The sequence below is a fragment of the Taeniopygia guttata genome, chromosome Z, assembly GCF_048771995.1.
Source record: "Taeniopygia guttata chromosome Z, bTaeGut7.mat, whole genome shotgun sequence".
Classification (NCBI taxonomy): Eukaryota; Metazoa; Chordata; class Aves; order Passeriformes; family Estrildidae; genus Taeniopygia; species Taeniopygia guttata.
The window spans coordinates 10,937,885-10,952,663 of NC_133063.1; the positions used below are offsets into that span (position 1 = coordinate 10,937,885).

General features: G+C 40.1%; 1 protein-coding gene across 2 annotated transcripts in view; it reads left to right on the top strand.

The window, feature by feature from the left end:
• Window positions 1-1,030: 1,030 nt before the first annotated feature.
• SPTLC1 (serine palmitoyltransferase long chain base subunit 1) overlaps window positions 1,031-14,779 on the top strand; it is a 34,821-nt gene continuing 21,072 nt past the window's right edge. Inside the window, exons 1-3 of one of the 2 annotated variants that reach the window (XM_002189705.7) lie at window positions 1,031-1,163; window positions 2,749-2,856; window positions 11,484-11,578. In XM_002189705.7, the coding sequence (XP_002189741.2) occupies window positions 1,098-1,163; window positions 2,749-2,856; window positions 11,484-11,578 (269 nt within the window). In that variant the 5' untranslated portion in view covers window positions 1,031-1,097. Of the gene's footprint in view, window positions 1,164-1,195; window positions 1,220-2,748; window positions 2,857-11,483; window positions 11,579-14,779 lie in introns of those variants that run through there. The other variant, XM_072921829.1, reaches the window with a different exon arrangement.

Here is a 14,779-nt window from a genome sequence, read left to right on the forward strand (position 1 = left end):
CTTCTCCACTGACGTTTAGATAGTTGCTCAGGTCCTGCACAGCTATGCACAGTGACTCACCCATCTCCCAACACCTGGGTCCGGGGAGAGTTCAACAGTACTATTTTTCCTCCTGTAATTTATCTCTCCCAACAATCTTTTCCTTTTAGGGCCACTCACCTTGGCAAGACTCTTAATGTAGCAATTTCTGCTCATATTTGAACTTACCCATTATTTCCACTATATTCAGGTTTTGTTTTTGCTGATCTTTTCATTAGCCAAGTATCTGAGCAATTGTTCCTTGCAGCAATGAATTCACCAGTTACAGGTAATACAGAGGTGTTAAGTGTAATATTGAGGCACACAAGCACAGGATCTGCCCCTTGCCCCATTCCACCTAGGGCAGCGTGGGGCTGAGGAAGCCTGTGTGTGTGGAGGAAGCAACGCCAAGCTAACTCCATCAAGTTCAATAAACAGCACCAGGTTTGAAATGTGGTGAGGAAACATATTAATACATCCATGTTCGTCTTCTTAGGCAAGTCCAATTTGTAGCTAATTTCGTTTAGTCACCAATGAAGGGTGCACCTATGTATGTGTTTAAAGAGCAAAACAAGAGGATGGAGTCAGGCTGTTCTCAGAGGGGCTGAGTAGTAGGACAAGAGGCAATGGGTGGAAACTGAAGCACACGAAGTTCCACCTGGACATGAAAACTTTACTGTGCAGGTGACTGCACAACGGAACAGGTTGCACAAAGAAGTTACGAAGCCTGCCTGATTGGACAGATCCAAAAACAGTCTGGACACAGCCCCACGCCATATGCTCTGGGATGGCCCAGCTTGAACAGGGAGGTTGGACCAGCCGATCCGCCGTGGTCCCTGTCAATCTGACAGAGATTGTGAGAGTCAGTGATTCCCTGATCTTCCCAGGGGAGCCTCGCTCCCTGTTCACGCTCGCCACAGGGCCCCGCGTGTGGGAGCGCCGCGGGCGGGAGCGCCGCGCCCGGAGCGCTGCGCTGAGGGCGCCCTGAGGGCCGCGCCGGCCGCAAGGGGGCGCTCTGTGCCGCGCCGCGCGGGGCCCGCCCCGGCCGCGGGCGGAGAGGCGGAAGCGGCGGCGCGGCCATGGCGGCCATGGCGGGCGTGGGGCAGCAGTGGGTGCTGGTGGAGATGGTGCAGGCCTTCTACGAGGTGCGGCCGGGCAGGGCGGCCTGGGGAGCGGGGAGCTATCGCCGGAGCTGCCCCCGGTGGGTGGTGCTGGGTGGTGGATCGGGAGCTGGGTGCTGCGGGGTCGGGCTGCGCTCGCTGAATGATGAGGATGTGTGAGTGCGCCGTGGCTGTGTATTGAAAATATACACGCGCGTCTTTATTTCTCCGGGTTTATGAAACGACATTTAAGGCGTGTAGCAGAGCATTAAGCCTTAAGGTTCACAGGATTTTACTGGGGTCAGGGTTTGTAAGTTACAGATGTCGTTTGCGAAGGAAGAAACGGCGTTTAAATGTTTGGGCTTGAGTTCCCTCCTGGGGGATATCAGCTGTGCGTGTTTGTACCCAGGCTTTGTTCCGTGATGTTGAAAAGGATGTCCTGATGATAGGCGGTGTTTTTGTGTCCCTTCCTTTAGCAAAGGGTGGTAACTTCTAAAGAATGTATGCAAGATTTGCAGTCCAAATATAGAAGTGCTTAGCTAACGAAGCAGGTAGCACTCTCTAGTGCGCTGAATCCAGGAGAATTGTGGGCACTGAAAAGCACAGAGACCTCACTGGGAGTATACTGTGTGTTCTTTACATGTGTCATATGTGTTGTGTATGTACGCAGAAGAGTACTCTGCAATAGGTAGCATTTGTTATTTGAAGTTTGATATGCCATAGGACTCTTTACTGGTTTTAAAAGCTTGCATCCAATTTACTTTAATTTCTGTATGTATGGTAAGTTCTGCCTTGTTGGCAGGTGAGATACCACCAAAACTATTGATGGGTGGGAGCAATTCCCCTGACTTGAAGAGGGAGTATGCTGGTTTGTGTGCACTTCTAGTCTTCAAAATAAGAGATAGGAGCCTTTCTGAAATGGAATAACGAAACTCATCATTAATACTAGGTGTCCGGTAACTCCACATCTACTTCAAATCAGCTGTGCTGCCAGAGCAAACTGATTTTTGTCCGCCAAGCACCCAAAGAGGATAACTTTAACTTGCATCAACTCTGGTTTGCTTTGTGTATTCCCACACTTTGTGTCCACACAAGAGAGTAAAATACAAAAGGACAAAACTAGTTGAGCTGACTCAGTTGTTTTATACCTGATCAAAGTGCCTGTTAAACTGACAGAAGCTGACTATAAGAATAGAATTGTCTTTCCTTGTAAATACTGGCTGTCGCTGCTGTGGACTGTAGGTTACAAAGATGGAGAGTTGAAGTGGCTTTGTATGGATGACACAGACTTTCAGGGTCTCGGGATACTTCTGCTTGTTTTGAAGGCTGCCTGCCTTCACGGGTGCTGACTGGTGCAACCTGTTTCATGACTTAACTGCCTCTACTCTTGGTATTCAAATTATGTGTATGAACAACAGACGAAATCCATTCAAACTTAAGTTAATAACTACAAGAAATAGCTGCAAAACGTTCCAGTTTAATATAGTTAAAATTTTTACTGATTTAGAAATATATCAGCTGATGATCAGCTTTGGGTTTTTTTCTGGGTGTGCTAGTAGGGACAAAATGTTGTGTCACACTGCTTGAAATAGAATTCTCTCTAGACTAATTTTTGTACTTTTGTTTTCAGGCTCCAGCTTACCATCTCATTTTAGAAGGAATTCTGATACTATGGATAATCAGACTTCTTTTCTCCAAGACATACAAGCTTCAAGAGCGATCTGATCTAACACTTAAGGTATGCGGAAAAAATATTTCTCTTTAGAGAAACAGTTTAGATTGATTTGGATTTAGATTGGTTCAACAGTGTTGAACCACTGTTGCATTATACATGGTTCTGCTTGTTTTTCTTCAACTTCCAAGGGTGAGCTTACTTTGGACTCAGGAGCTGCTTGTTGCTTAAATATGTTAGTTTGTGCTTTTAAAGTAGCACTGTGTTTGAGAGTCTGAGAAATAAGAAAACTGATATGACAGTGACTGTTAAGCTATGAAAAGCTGTCATTAGCTCTTCTGAATGGAGGGCTTTATTGTAAAAATGAAAGAGCTATGTGAAAAACGCCCACCAAGCAAAATGAACTGTAAGATTGTAGGTAGTAGAAAAATGCTCAAGCTGTATGTGTGGTGTCTATGAGTTATAACTCATGATAGTTTACAGTGAATTCCACAAAAATTGTAGTTTAGCAGCAGTTTTCTACTTTTGCAGTGTCATTCAGAGAAAATAAAAAAAACTGTACTTATGAAGACTGGAGTTTCTTCCTGACTTCTGGCTGTAGACTATCACAAATGAGTAAGGTGTATTTTGAGGATGTCCCTGGAGTAGTTTATTTCAGCTTCAGAATAGTGATATCCCTTATAAATAGGATAAAATAATGAAATTTCTTCCTGGTACTAAAGAAAGTTTGTGAAAGAGATTTATGGGTATTTGTAATTGCAATATGTAATTTTCATCTATGTCATGTGTGTGCATGCTTTTTGATCTTACTCTCATTAGTGAGGCACATTAAGGATGCATGCTAAGTGTAATTCATCAATGAACAGGATACAAGGACTGTAGGCACAAGTCTATAATAGTGAGCAAAACTGCAAAACTGCAGGTAGTGTCCTCGTTTGGGGAGCACTTATTGAACAAGCTTAGAGTGTTCTAGAGAGCACTTCAGCAGATATTTATTGAGACAGCCAGCAGGCTTCACCAAGGGCAAGTTCTGCCTGACCAACCTAGTAGCCTTCTCTGATGGAGTGACTCCATTGGTGGACAAGGGAAGGGCTACTGGGGTCATTTACAAAAACAAAACCTGAATATAAGGACTTTTGTATAAGGACTTTAACATGGTCCCCTTCGAAATCCTTCTCTCTAAATTGGAGAGAATTGGATGTGATGGTAGGTAGATAAGAAAGTGGTTGAACAGTCTCACCCAAAGGGTAGCAGCCATTGTCTCTGAATCCCAATGGACATCAGTGACAGGTGAGGAATCTGTCCTGGGATCACTGTTATTTAATATCTCAATTAAAATCTTAATTAATTTAATGCCTTAATTAATGGCTTAGATAATGGGATTACGGGCACCCTCAGCAGATATGCACATGACACCAAGCTGACTGCTGTGGCTGACACACTTGAGGGAACAAGAAAAAAGTGGGTCCGTGGGAGTCTCATGAGGTTTAACAAGGCAAAGTGCGAGATGCTGCACATGGATCAGAGCAACCTCTGCTATCAACCCAGGCTGTGGCATGAGCAGATGGAGAGCAGCCCTGTGAGAAGGACTTGGGGGTGCGGTGGGTGAGAGGCTGGACATGACCCAGCCATGGGCACTCCCAGCCCAGAAAGCCAAACGTGTCCTGGGCTGCATCCAGAGCAGCGTGGGCAGCAGGGGAGGGAGGGGATTCTGCCCCTCTGCTCTGCTCTGGTGAGAGCCCACCTGGAACCCTGCATCAGCTCTGGGGTCCCAGCACAGGGAGGACACAGACCTGTTGGAGTAGATCCAGAGAAGGCCACTAAGATGATCAGAGTGATGAAACACCTCTGCTATGAGAAAATGCTGAGAGAATTATTTAGGACTAATCATATTGCTTGATTAGCCTGCAAAAGAGAAGGCTTAGGGGTGACCTAAGTGCAGCCTTCCAGCACCTGAAGGGAGCCTACAAGAAAGATGGAGGGAGACTATTTACAAGAGCGTATAGTGACAGTACAAGGGGGAATGGCTTCAAAGTGGGAGGTTTAGATTAGATACTAGGTAGGAATTCTGTACTGTGGGCATGGTGAAGTACTGGCGCAGATTGCCCAAAGAAGTTTTGGATGCCCAATCCTTTCAAGGTGTTTAAAGCTGAATTGCATGGGACTCTGAGCAACCTGGTCTAGTGGAAGTTGCCCCTGCCAATGGCAGGGATATTGGAATTAGATGGGCTTTAATGTCCCTTCCAACACAAATGCTTCTATGACTGGAGGCAGGATGTGAACTTAGCAAGAATCAAGAATGGTTGGTTCCGTTTTGTGCATGGAAGAGTTTGAATTGATTGTGGGATACTCAAAGTTTGCCATCTTTGATAAGAATAAGAGGTGGGATGAATGCAAAGGGAGCTCCAGTGTGGTGAAACAATGAATGCTCATATCATCTAGGAAGACATGCTCCAGCCTTAAAGTAAGCCCAGATTATCCATTCAGAAATTAGTACAGTTCATCTACTGGAGTTTTTGTGCATCAGATAGTTTTCATTTCTAGTGTTTTGGAGGATACATTTTTTTGTTTTTAAGAGTCATTCTCTCTGCAGTAGAAGGCAGGAAAAGGCTCTTTGCAACTCTTGGAAAATTTATGACCCAGAAAAGATGAAACATGTCTTTTCCTTACAAAGTAAGAAATTGGGTCATATAACTCTATGTGCATCTTGGATTTTATCATGCAGTTGCAGGTCATCATCTTAATTCATTACTGACCATTTTACTGAAGCTGAGGAAAGTACACAGACAAATGTGCTATGGGGGGAAGAAAATTATTTTGTGTCTGTTTAACCGAGGGCAATAAACAACTGGGAGACTGCACATGTAGCCAGTCTGCTGCAGTGGAAGAAAGGGTTTAGAAGGGTGTCAGGAGGAAAAATGTGGAAATGGCTTAGGCTTAAATAACCTTACTTTTGCTGGATGACCGCATTAAAATTCACTATCAGGACAGCTGTTAACAGGCTTTCTGAAAAATAGCAGCATGCAAATATGTTATTGTTGTGATACTTTTGCTGAGATTTATAGAAACTTTTCTGAGGTTAGAGGGTGAAAAGGAATGTGAATACTAGCAAAAATGTAACCAAGGATTACTTTGTATATTGACTGGATACATTGATTCACACTGTAGATTACAGACTCACAGAGTGCTGTGAGTGGTATTGCAGCAAAGGGTTTGACTATTAAAGACACCACTGGCTTGTTACCTTTATCTTGATGGCAAAAAAAAAAAAAAAAAAATAGCATGGGTGAAATGCTGTTTGTTCTGATCCTGTATTCAAGTTGGCTGGCTGAGAAGATGGTGAAAGTTAAGAGGAGCTGACTGTATCATTGACGTTTGAAGACAGAAGTAGTGGTTGCTTTAGGAAGAACTGTATTTGGAAGGGGAGGTCTTGTCTATAGGTAGTTCACTGAAAGTAAGAATAAACACAGCAGTGTGAATAGTGTGAATACATCTTCTACAATTGAAGGAGTTAAGCAAACTGATATATCAGCGTCATAGAATGATTCCATTTCTCTTTCTACAGTGTAGATAATTCTTGTGAAGAGAGTTCATGTATTTTGTGTAGTGGAATAGATGTAAACACACAGAGACATGCCATCTCCTTAAATTTCATGAAAATCTGCACCTAATTGGCACTAGTCTGTGTTATGGATAAACCCCATGGGCTTGAGCATTGCTCAGCTGCTTACAAAGCAAAGGAAGAGTAAAAGCAAGGAAACTTGTGAGTGAATATAGAATTATTTAATAAGCAGAGGAAAGAAGACAGAAAATAAGACAAATAATGTCTCATGCACCACCTCCAGTGGATGGACCAATATCAGACAGTTCACAAACAAAAGGTGACTAAATTCCTTAAAACCCATCTTTTCCTTTTTATTGCTGTGTGACATCATACAGTTTGAAATCTGCTTTTGGTTAGTGCAGGCCTGATTGTGTCCTTTCCCAATCTCTCGGGCATGCACCAGTCTATTCACTGTGGGAACAGAGTGTGAGCTGTGCAAAGGCTGTTCAGCAAGAGATACAACTTTAGAGTTTTAACAGCATTGTTTTGGTCATAGCACTGTGCGAGCTGCTATGCAGGAAATTCCCACCATCACAGCCAGTCTGTTTCATAAATCCCATACAGCCAGGCTTCTCTGTGTGTGTTCATCTACATGTAGAAACATGCCAGCTGTTCAGCAAGGAGACTGCTACTGGTTTGCTTTCTGTCTTGTTCTAGTTTGAGTCATGCTGTGGTGTCCTGTCTTTACCACACCGGAAAGAAATACTAGGTTACTCAGGTACAGCCACTGGAGACAGGCCTGCTCAAGTGATAGAGCACACACTACCTTTGTGCCAGCCACTCATGTAATGGTACTGCAGGTTCCTTTGTGAATTATCGTTGGGAATACTGCCAGAGCAGAGCTGGCTCCATGTAATAAATATTAATGAAGAATACAATTACTGCACAGCCATCTTAGTGATCTGTTAGGACAAGTCAGTCCTGGGGAACCAGAAGGAAATTATATATATTGTGCAACCTAGTGCACTTAGGAGTCATGCTTCTAAAACCATGAAGAAATTCACCCTGAAGTTGGATTCTAGGTTCAGTTAAATGTGGAGCAAGAGTACTGCGAAATCCAGTGCAGAAATCACCTTTCAACTTGCTAACTCTTATGCTTTGGTAATAATATTTGTAAGTATTCCTACTGCTTCTTTTAGAAAATAATATCTCCCAAGTCATTAACTAAAAAGGTGGAGTGCTTCTCTGATACTGTAAGTTCCTGATAGTTCAGTGTTTCAGAAAACATAAATAAGTCTGTGGCCATACAGGGTGTTCGACATAGATTCTTATGGGCTTTCACACAAAGTAAAGTCTGTAGAAAGTGGCAATGAGGACTGCAGTGGGCTGTGGAAGTTTGCATGGGAGCATTTAGTGTGAAAAGAAGGTGCCTTACAGGTCTGTTTGTCTTTTAGTCTGCAGTAAATGGTAATGATACAGAGCTTTTCTCTCAAAATTTCTGAAGTACTAAGAGTCACATCTTCCCATTTGCAAATGGGAGGAAAAGTTTTTACTTTGGTTTTAAAATTTCCACTATATTGCAGTAGTAGTATGGGATGCACTTTTTTTGAGTGATACTAGTCAGGAGGCTGGAAAGTTCCTATTGGAGGCAAATGTTTAATGTGTGGCTGAGATATACATTTACCTTAAGAGCTGTGTTGCAGGAACAGCACTCATAGACTGATCAGATGTTGTTCTATAGGAAATAGCAGAGGTAGTCTTCTCCTGTTAAGGTTTTCAGTAATTCTGAGTAGAGACTCCCTAAGCAGGTACAATTACTCTCATGTATGAGGATACATACATACTTTGAAAGAAAGAAATTTCTAACTGGCATGCCCATTATTTGTGCCAATTTATTCAATTCTGTTACATGAATCTAGAAATACTGTGAAATTAAAGACTCTGAGGGCCAGTAAATTAGAAGCTGTATTAATCTTTTGATATTAATGTAGAATATGCATATATGACATTGTTTCAGAACACTAGTGCTAGCTAAGAACTGTTTTCATTAACAGAATTGCTACCTTTCCTTAAGAATCTGGGTAAACAAGACAACTTTTTAAATAATTTGGGTTGAATGTGTTTACACCCAAATATTTTTCTTACCCAAGGTATATGGCAATTAAAAAGTAAAATCCACAACAGAATACAACCACCCATCGTATATGTACGTGTGGTTATCTATGTTATTTAGATAAACAGATTTTAGATTTTTTTAAAATGTATAAATGTGCACAAATTCAAGATTCTACTACCTGTAGGGTTAGGCTTCAGAGATCCAGAAAGTTCAGAGTCCAGGGAATACTGGGGCTGGAAGAGTCATGCCTAGGAGATCACAGCAAGGTACCAACATTGCTGCCTCCACACCTTTCTAATATGGGACACACATGGAGGTGGGGACTTCAGCCTCTGCACCAAGCTTCCTTTACGGTTAGGATTCAGAGAGCCAGAAAGCCTAAAGCTAAATGTATAAAAAGGTATGTATATTATAATTTATAAAATATAGTTACAAGCATTTTACAGATTATATTTTCATGTTTTTTATGTATTAGCCATAAAATAAAATAGATAGACTTTATAATGTTATGTATATTTTATTTATTTAAATTAGAAGTAATTATATATGGGCAAGAGGAAAAGTTCAGAGATGGGTTCATGTGCACTGCAGTCCAAGGAAATGGAAACTGAAAATTTTGAGTTCATTCTCTTCATCAGGTGAATGTTTTCAGTGCAGCAAACTAAGGAGAAATATGCAAATCAAGTGTGTATTGAGGATGTTAAAATGTGAATTAAAAAGATGGTTTCTCTGTATGTTTGAAAATTAATTTTTTTTTATATTGCTGTGAAATTTTATCTGTTTAGGAGGTAAAATATAAAAGTACTTTGATGTTGGGTTACTGCACTAAAGTCTGTTTCTGCCCTGTCTTTTTGTTGAGGGGAAGATGGTCATGTTTATCCTAAGCAGTCAGAATGGCAGGCCAGTGTACTGAGGTATTTGGGGAGTGGAAGGAGGAAAGGATTTGCAGTGTCTAGTCTGCAGTAGTGGGTGGCTGCTTTAGACTGAGATTGGTGCTTGTTTTAATCATCAATGTCTCCAGTCCACTCCTCTGCTAAGAACTGGTGGAAACAGATGACATAAGATGTGAATATGCAAATGTTTGTCCATGAAAAAGCAAAATGCTGTGTAACGGATGAGGAGAATGATTGTGAACTAGAATTAATGAAATGGTGTTGTTTGAAAGGACAATTATACTTCTCCTGTATGTTCAACGGTACATTAAGAAAAAAATTAGGATATTGCCATGTCTCATCTGTGGCTTGTAACCTCTGCTGTTGAGTTTGTGTGCAGCAAAGATTTTAAAGGGAAGACTAGAAACTTCTTAGAAATGAGTGTGAGTGGGGGATAGGAATACTAATTAGGAATTGCTTATTATCTTTATGTTCATAGATCTTAACTGCAATTGGAATGTGCTAATTTACTGTAGTTAGTGTCCATCTATGCATACTTTTTTCTTTCTGCTAAACTCCTTGACAAAAGTATTTTAATTGAGCTGGTGTACTCACTAGTTAAGCTGTTTGATGATATTTTGTGCACTTAGCTCAAAAATGTGACTTTAATGAAAAAGCTAAGTACATGCTTACATGGTTTTAATTCTGCTTTCTTTGGGAAAAAAAAAAAAAAGAATTTAATAGTTTTAAGGCAGAGTAGGCAATATAAAAATGTTCTGTGTTCAGGTCACAAACAGAAGAAATACCATGAAGTCCTGAAAGATCTGAAGTCTTTCCCTCTGTGGCATTTGATGTCAAATATAGCTTTTCTTATTTATTCTTCCATAACTGACAGGCTGCACCCACTTCTCACCTGATTTATTCTGCTGCCTAATTAAAACAAAACTCAATAAACCTCCCCTGCTAAAACCTCAAACCAAAATGAAATACAACACCAACCAACAGCCCCGTGCTCCAAAATGAATGCAAAACTCTTGATCCGATACATTAGGGATTTGGGTCCTTTCAACAGCTACTGCAGGAGCAGAGTGAAGGCTGTGTGAGCATGTCCTGCTTTGTGATTGTCAGAAGTAGTTTTTGAACTCTTTTGGCAAGGTATAAGATACTCCTGGGCAACTGCAACACAGGATGTGGTTTCCCAATAGCATCAGCCAGTCTAGGTTGGGACTGGGACTCTTGTTGTGGGTTCTAGTTTAGTTATATATCCCATCCTGCTTTTGCTGACGTAGTTTTCATCTGGATCTGAATAAGGCTTTTGTCTGTTTTTTTAACTGCTTCTGCCAGCACAAGGAATGTTTGGATGGGAGAGGACGGCACAGTAGCAGCTGCTGGCTTGCAGTGTGGTGGGTCAGCACCCTTAGTGTAAAATTATGTCTTAGATTTTTTATTTTCCATCCAGATAGTATGGTATAGAGATACCCACTGGTGTTGTGAGGTGAGGATGGAATTTTCTTTCTTGGGCTATGGTTGTGGTTTCAGTCTAAAATTAACCTGAATTTAGGTACTGCTTTGGAAATTAATGTGACCTCAGTATTCCTCCACAGTTAGGTGTAGGATATGTGGTTTAGTAGTTGTTGTTACCTTTACTTGAGCATTTGACAGTTTTTCTCCAGTGTATCCTTCTCATATACTTGTTACTTTGCTAAATATTTTTATGCCAGTGTTTTTGAAACAGCACTGTTGAAGACTTGAGAATGTAAATTGAGGCAATCTATATTAAATTTTTATGAATTCATATTCAGTTGCATAAACTGTAGAGAAGAATTTTCACATTTAACAGGTTGAATTAAACAGTATTTATTAAAATTTGGCAGGGACATCATGTTAGTATCTCATCTCTTGATTATAGTGTAAGATCTTTAATACACAGACACATCTGGTCTGTATTTCTTTTTATCTTATTCCCTTTTTGATTTCATAATTGTGAGCCTCTCATTTAAAGATTCTGAGATAATACCAATTTTAAGTATCTCAGAAAGGTAAGATGTTCTAGTATACATGATTTCTAATACAACTAATACAGTTATCAACTGTTTATTAATGCATAATGTATTTTCTAGGGGAATTCCCTTGTCAAACAGTATTTTTTTCTCCTGATCAGGAAAAAGAAGAGTTGATTGAAGAATGGCAGCCAGAGCCTCTTGTACCTCCTGTGCCAAAAGATCACCCAGCTCTCAATTACAACATAGTTTCAGGGTAAATATAACCAAAATTATTTCTGTTTACTTATTTAAACTCAAATACTTGACATCCATATTCTACAATATATTGTGCATTAAGCATTTCTATATCCTTATCAAATACTTGACATCCATATTCTACAGTATATTGTGCATCAAGCATTTCTATATCCTTAAAACCTTTAATAAATGAATTGCATTTTTAGAGAGCAGGACCAAATTTGCCTGTGAAGAGGTCTTGGTTACAAAACCAAGACCATTATTAACACTGTGTTACATTCTTACTTTAAATGTTGTCTTTTTCCCTTTTTTTTTTTTTTTTTTTCCAATATTTGGGGTGGGAGAAGGAGTATTGTATTTTTGCCTTCATTTTTTTATTATTTTCTATTGTTTGGTATTAATTTGTTTCACACTGCCTGAAAGCATGGACTTAGTCGTCTAAAAGTGGATACCACCTTCTTACATCATCACAAATCACTTGAAAAGAAACTTTGTGTGTAGCTGCTTGTCACTTTTCTGTGGTTTCACCCCAGCCAGCAGCAAAGCCCCATGCAGCCACTCACTCCCCCATCAGTGGGACTGGGTATAGAATTTGAAGAGTTGTGGGTTGAGATGGAGTGTTTTACAGGCACAGCAAAAGCCATGCTTCCCGTGGGCAAGCAGGTGCTCTGCCATCTCCAGTGGATCAGGGCCACATCACATATAACATTTACTTGGGAACACAAATGACGTCACTCCAAATGTGCCCTCCTTCTTCTTTCCCCCACTTTATATACTGAGCATGTCATGTGGGTGGACCAAAGGGTCATTTTGAGTCACCTGTCCTGACTGTGTCTCCTTCCAACCTCCCATGCCCTTCTAAGTTCCTTGCCAGTGGGGCAGTATGAAAAGTAGAATAGGCTTTGGCTCTGTGCAAGCCCTGCTCAGCAATAACAAAATCATGTCTTTATTATCAACCCTGCGTTCAACATAAATCCAAAACACAGCCTCATACTAGCCATTGTTAAGAAAATTGACTCTACCCCAAACCCAGCACACACTTCATTAAAAGCTGTTTTTCTTTGGACAATCAGAATTAGAAATGCTGGATGATAAAGCTATTCTGTGAGGAAATTTATGGCTCAGTTTTGCTTTCTTGTGTTACAAGGCTTTTAAAATGTCTGATGACTTAAGCAAGAGTCACATTATTTCAGAAATTGCTTTGAAGCTTGTTACAATCGTCAGATTTGCACATCACTAGCTCATAATATCTTCCTATTGACATTAATAATTTGAAATAATTTAGTGTCATAGTGAGGTCCATTTTGATGATTCTACTACCACAGAGAAGTCTGCCATGTAAAAGTGATGCCTGTTTTAATTAACTGTGATGTGAACAACTCTTCTGTTATTCTTCAGAATTTTGAAACAACCTGAACTGTAGAGTTAAAAGAAGTGTTGACTATTTTCAAAAATAGAACAAATATATATTTTAGAGTGATTCAGAAAATGTTTAAGTTATTAGAACTTTCTAGTCCTTATAGCTAGGAAATGTATTGTGACAGAATGCTAATGTGTTGTGGCTATTAAACTCAGCAGTGGCTGTGGGGAAAACTTGACATTTGTCTTGTAATATTTAAGCTGCCAACTGACTACTTTGCCACAAGTTGCTCAACAGCTGTAAACTGTAACTTTGACTGTAAACTTAAAACATGTTTCAGAGTTAATACAGGAAGAAAAATGTCTTCATCCTGATTCCAGCTCAAGAGCATTTCTCCTTTTTTAAGCAGGGAGACCCTATCTGTTGAGGTAGTCTTTCAGTTATTTTCATGTTTTAATGTCTAGCACGAGTGGTGATTTACAAAAATCCTAATCATAAACCAGTTTATATTTGAAGAAACCTTTAAAGGCTATCTCATTTCTACTGTTGCCATTTGGACACCTTCAACTAGACCAGGTTGCTCCAAGCCCCAACCTGCCTGCTCTTGAACACTTTCAGGGATAGAGCATCCACAGCTTCTCTGGATAGCCTGTTCTAGTGCCTCGCAGCTCTCACTTATCTTTATAACACTGTATGTTTATGGTAATATGTAGGGATTATAAAAGCTCATAACCACTACAGAAAAACTAAGTATTTCAGTAAAAATTTTGACTTGCTGTGTGTAAGGCAGCCTTTCTCTTCCCTCAGCAGTGTGTGCAGTTTATACCCTGTGTACATATTCTCCTTTCTGCATAATCAAGTGATGTTGCCAAATGATGAGGAAAGCCAAAAACTCAGACATGTCCTAATCAAAAAAGTGATCCATCTTGAACCAATGCTGAAGAAAGTACCCACAACAGCTTTCAGCAGTTCAGAAATTAGTTACTCCTTGTGGTAGCCTTTTTGAGAACTAATCTATGCAAGGTAGCTTAGTTATATGAAATCTCACTCAGAAAATGTAAATCTGTTTGCCAGAACAGTACTTCTGTGACTGATTTTTTCAACATATGAAACACTTAAATGAGAGGCCCAAGAACAGTAGGCATGCTATCGGTCTTTAAAAGACAGTTTCTGAAGGATTTGCTTGCAAGTTCTTTGAATATAGCTTGAAACTATATTTACTGTTTAAGCAGGATGATTCAGTATCTCCTAACTGTTGTTCCTAACTATTGTACCTAATGCGCTGTTATACTAGGGGAAGGGAGATACATGAAAAGTAAAAAAAATTGAAATGGTTCAGGGTTTTCCTTTTCCACAGAATTAGTCTTGTTGCAAGGCAAGGTTTATTATGTGCTCAGTATTCATGTTTTGGTTATAATTATTCACTGAAATGCCTTTTCCGTTTATGTTTTTGTTAGTGTTTCTTTAGAAGTTTGGAAACTATAGAACTTTGGAAAATTCTGATAGCAAAGGGTGGTCAAGTTTTCCTGAGGGCTACAGCTTTATACTGGCCAAGTTATTGGTGAACATTGGTGTGTTTTCTAGCTTTGAGAGATGGAGTTGTGAGGCAAATTGTGTAAATGTACAGATTTGATAATATGCTGGGAATATATTGAATCTCATGTTAGTGACTAAATGTATATATATGTACAGGTCTGCTGTGGTGAATATCTGTAATTATTTTACTTATTTCACTTTGCAGACTTTGGTACAGCTCATTGATGAGCTAGACAGAGGAACAGATCCAGCTATGTTTTTAATGGCAATCAGTTCCTCAAGACAGTTTGCTGCACATTTCTGTAATGCTACTACTGTGCA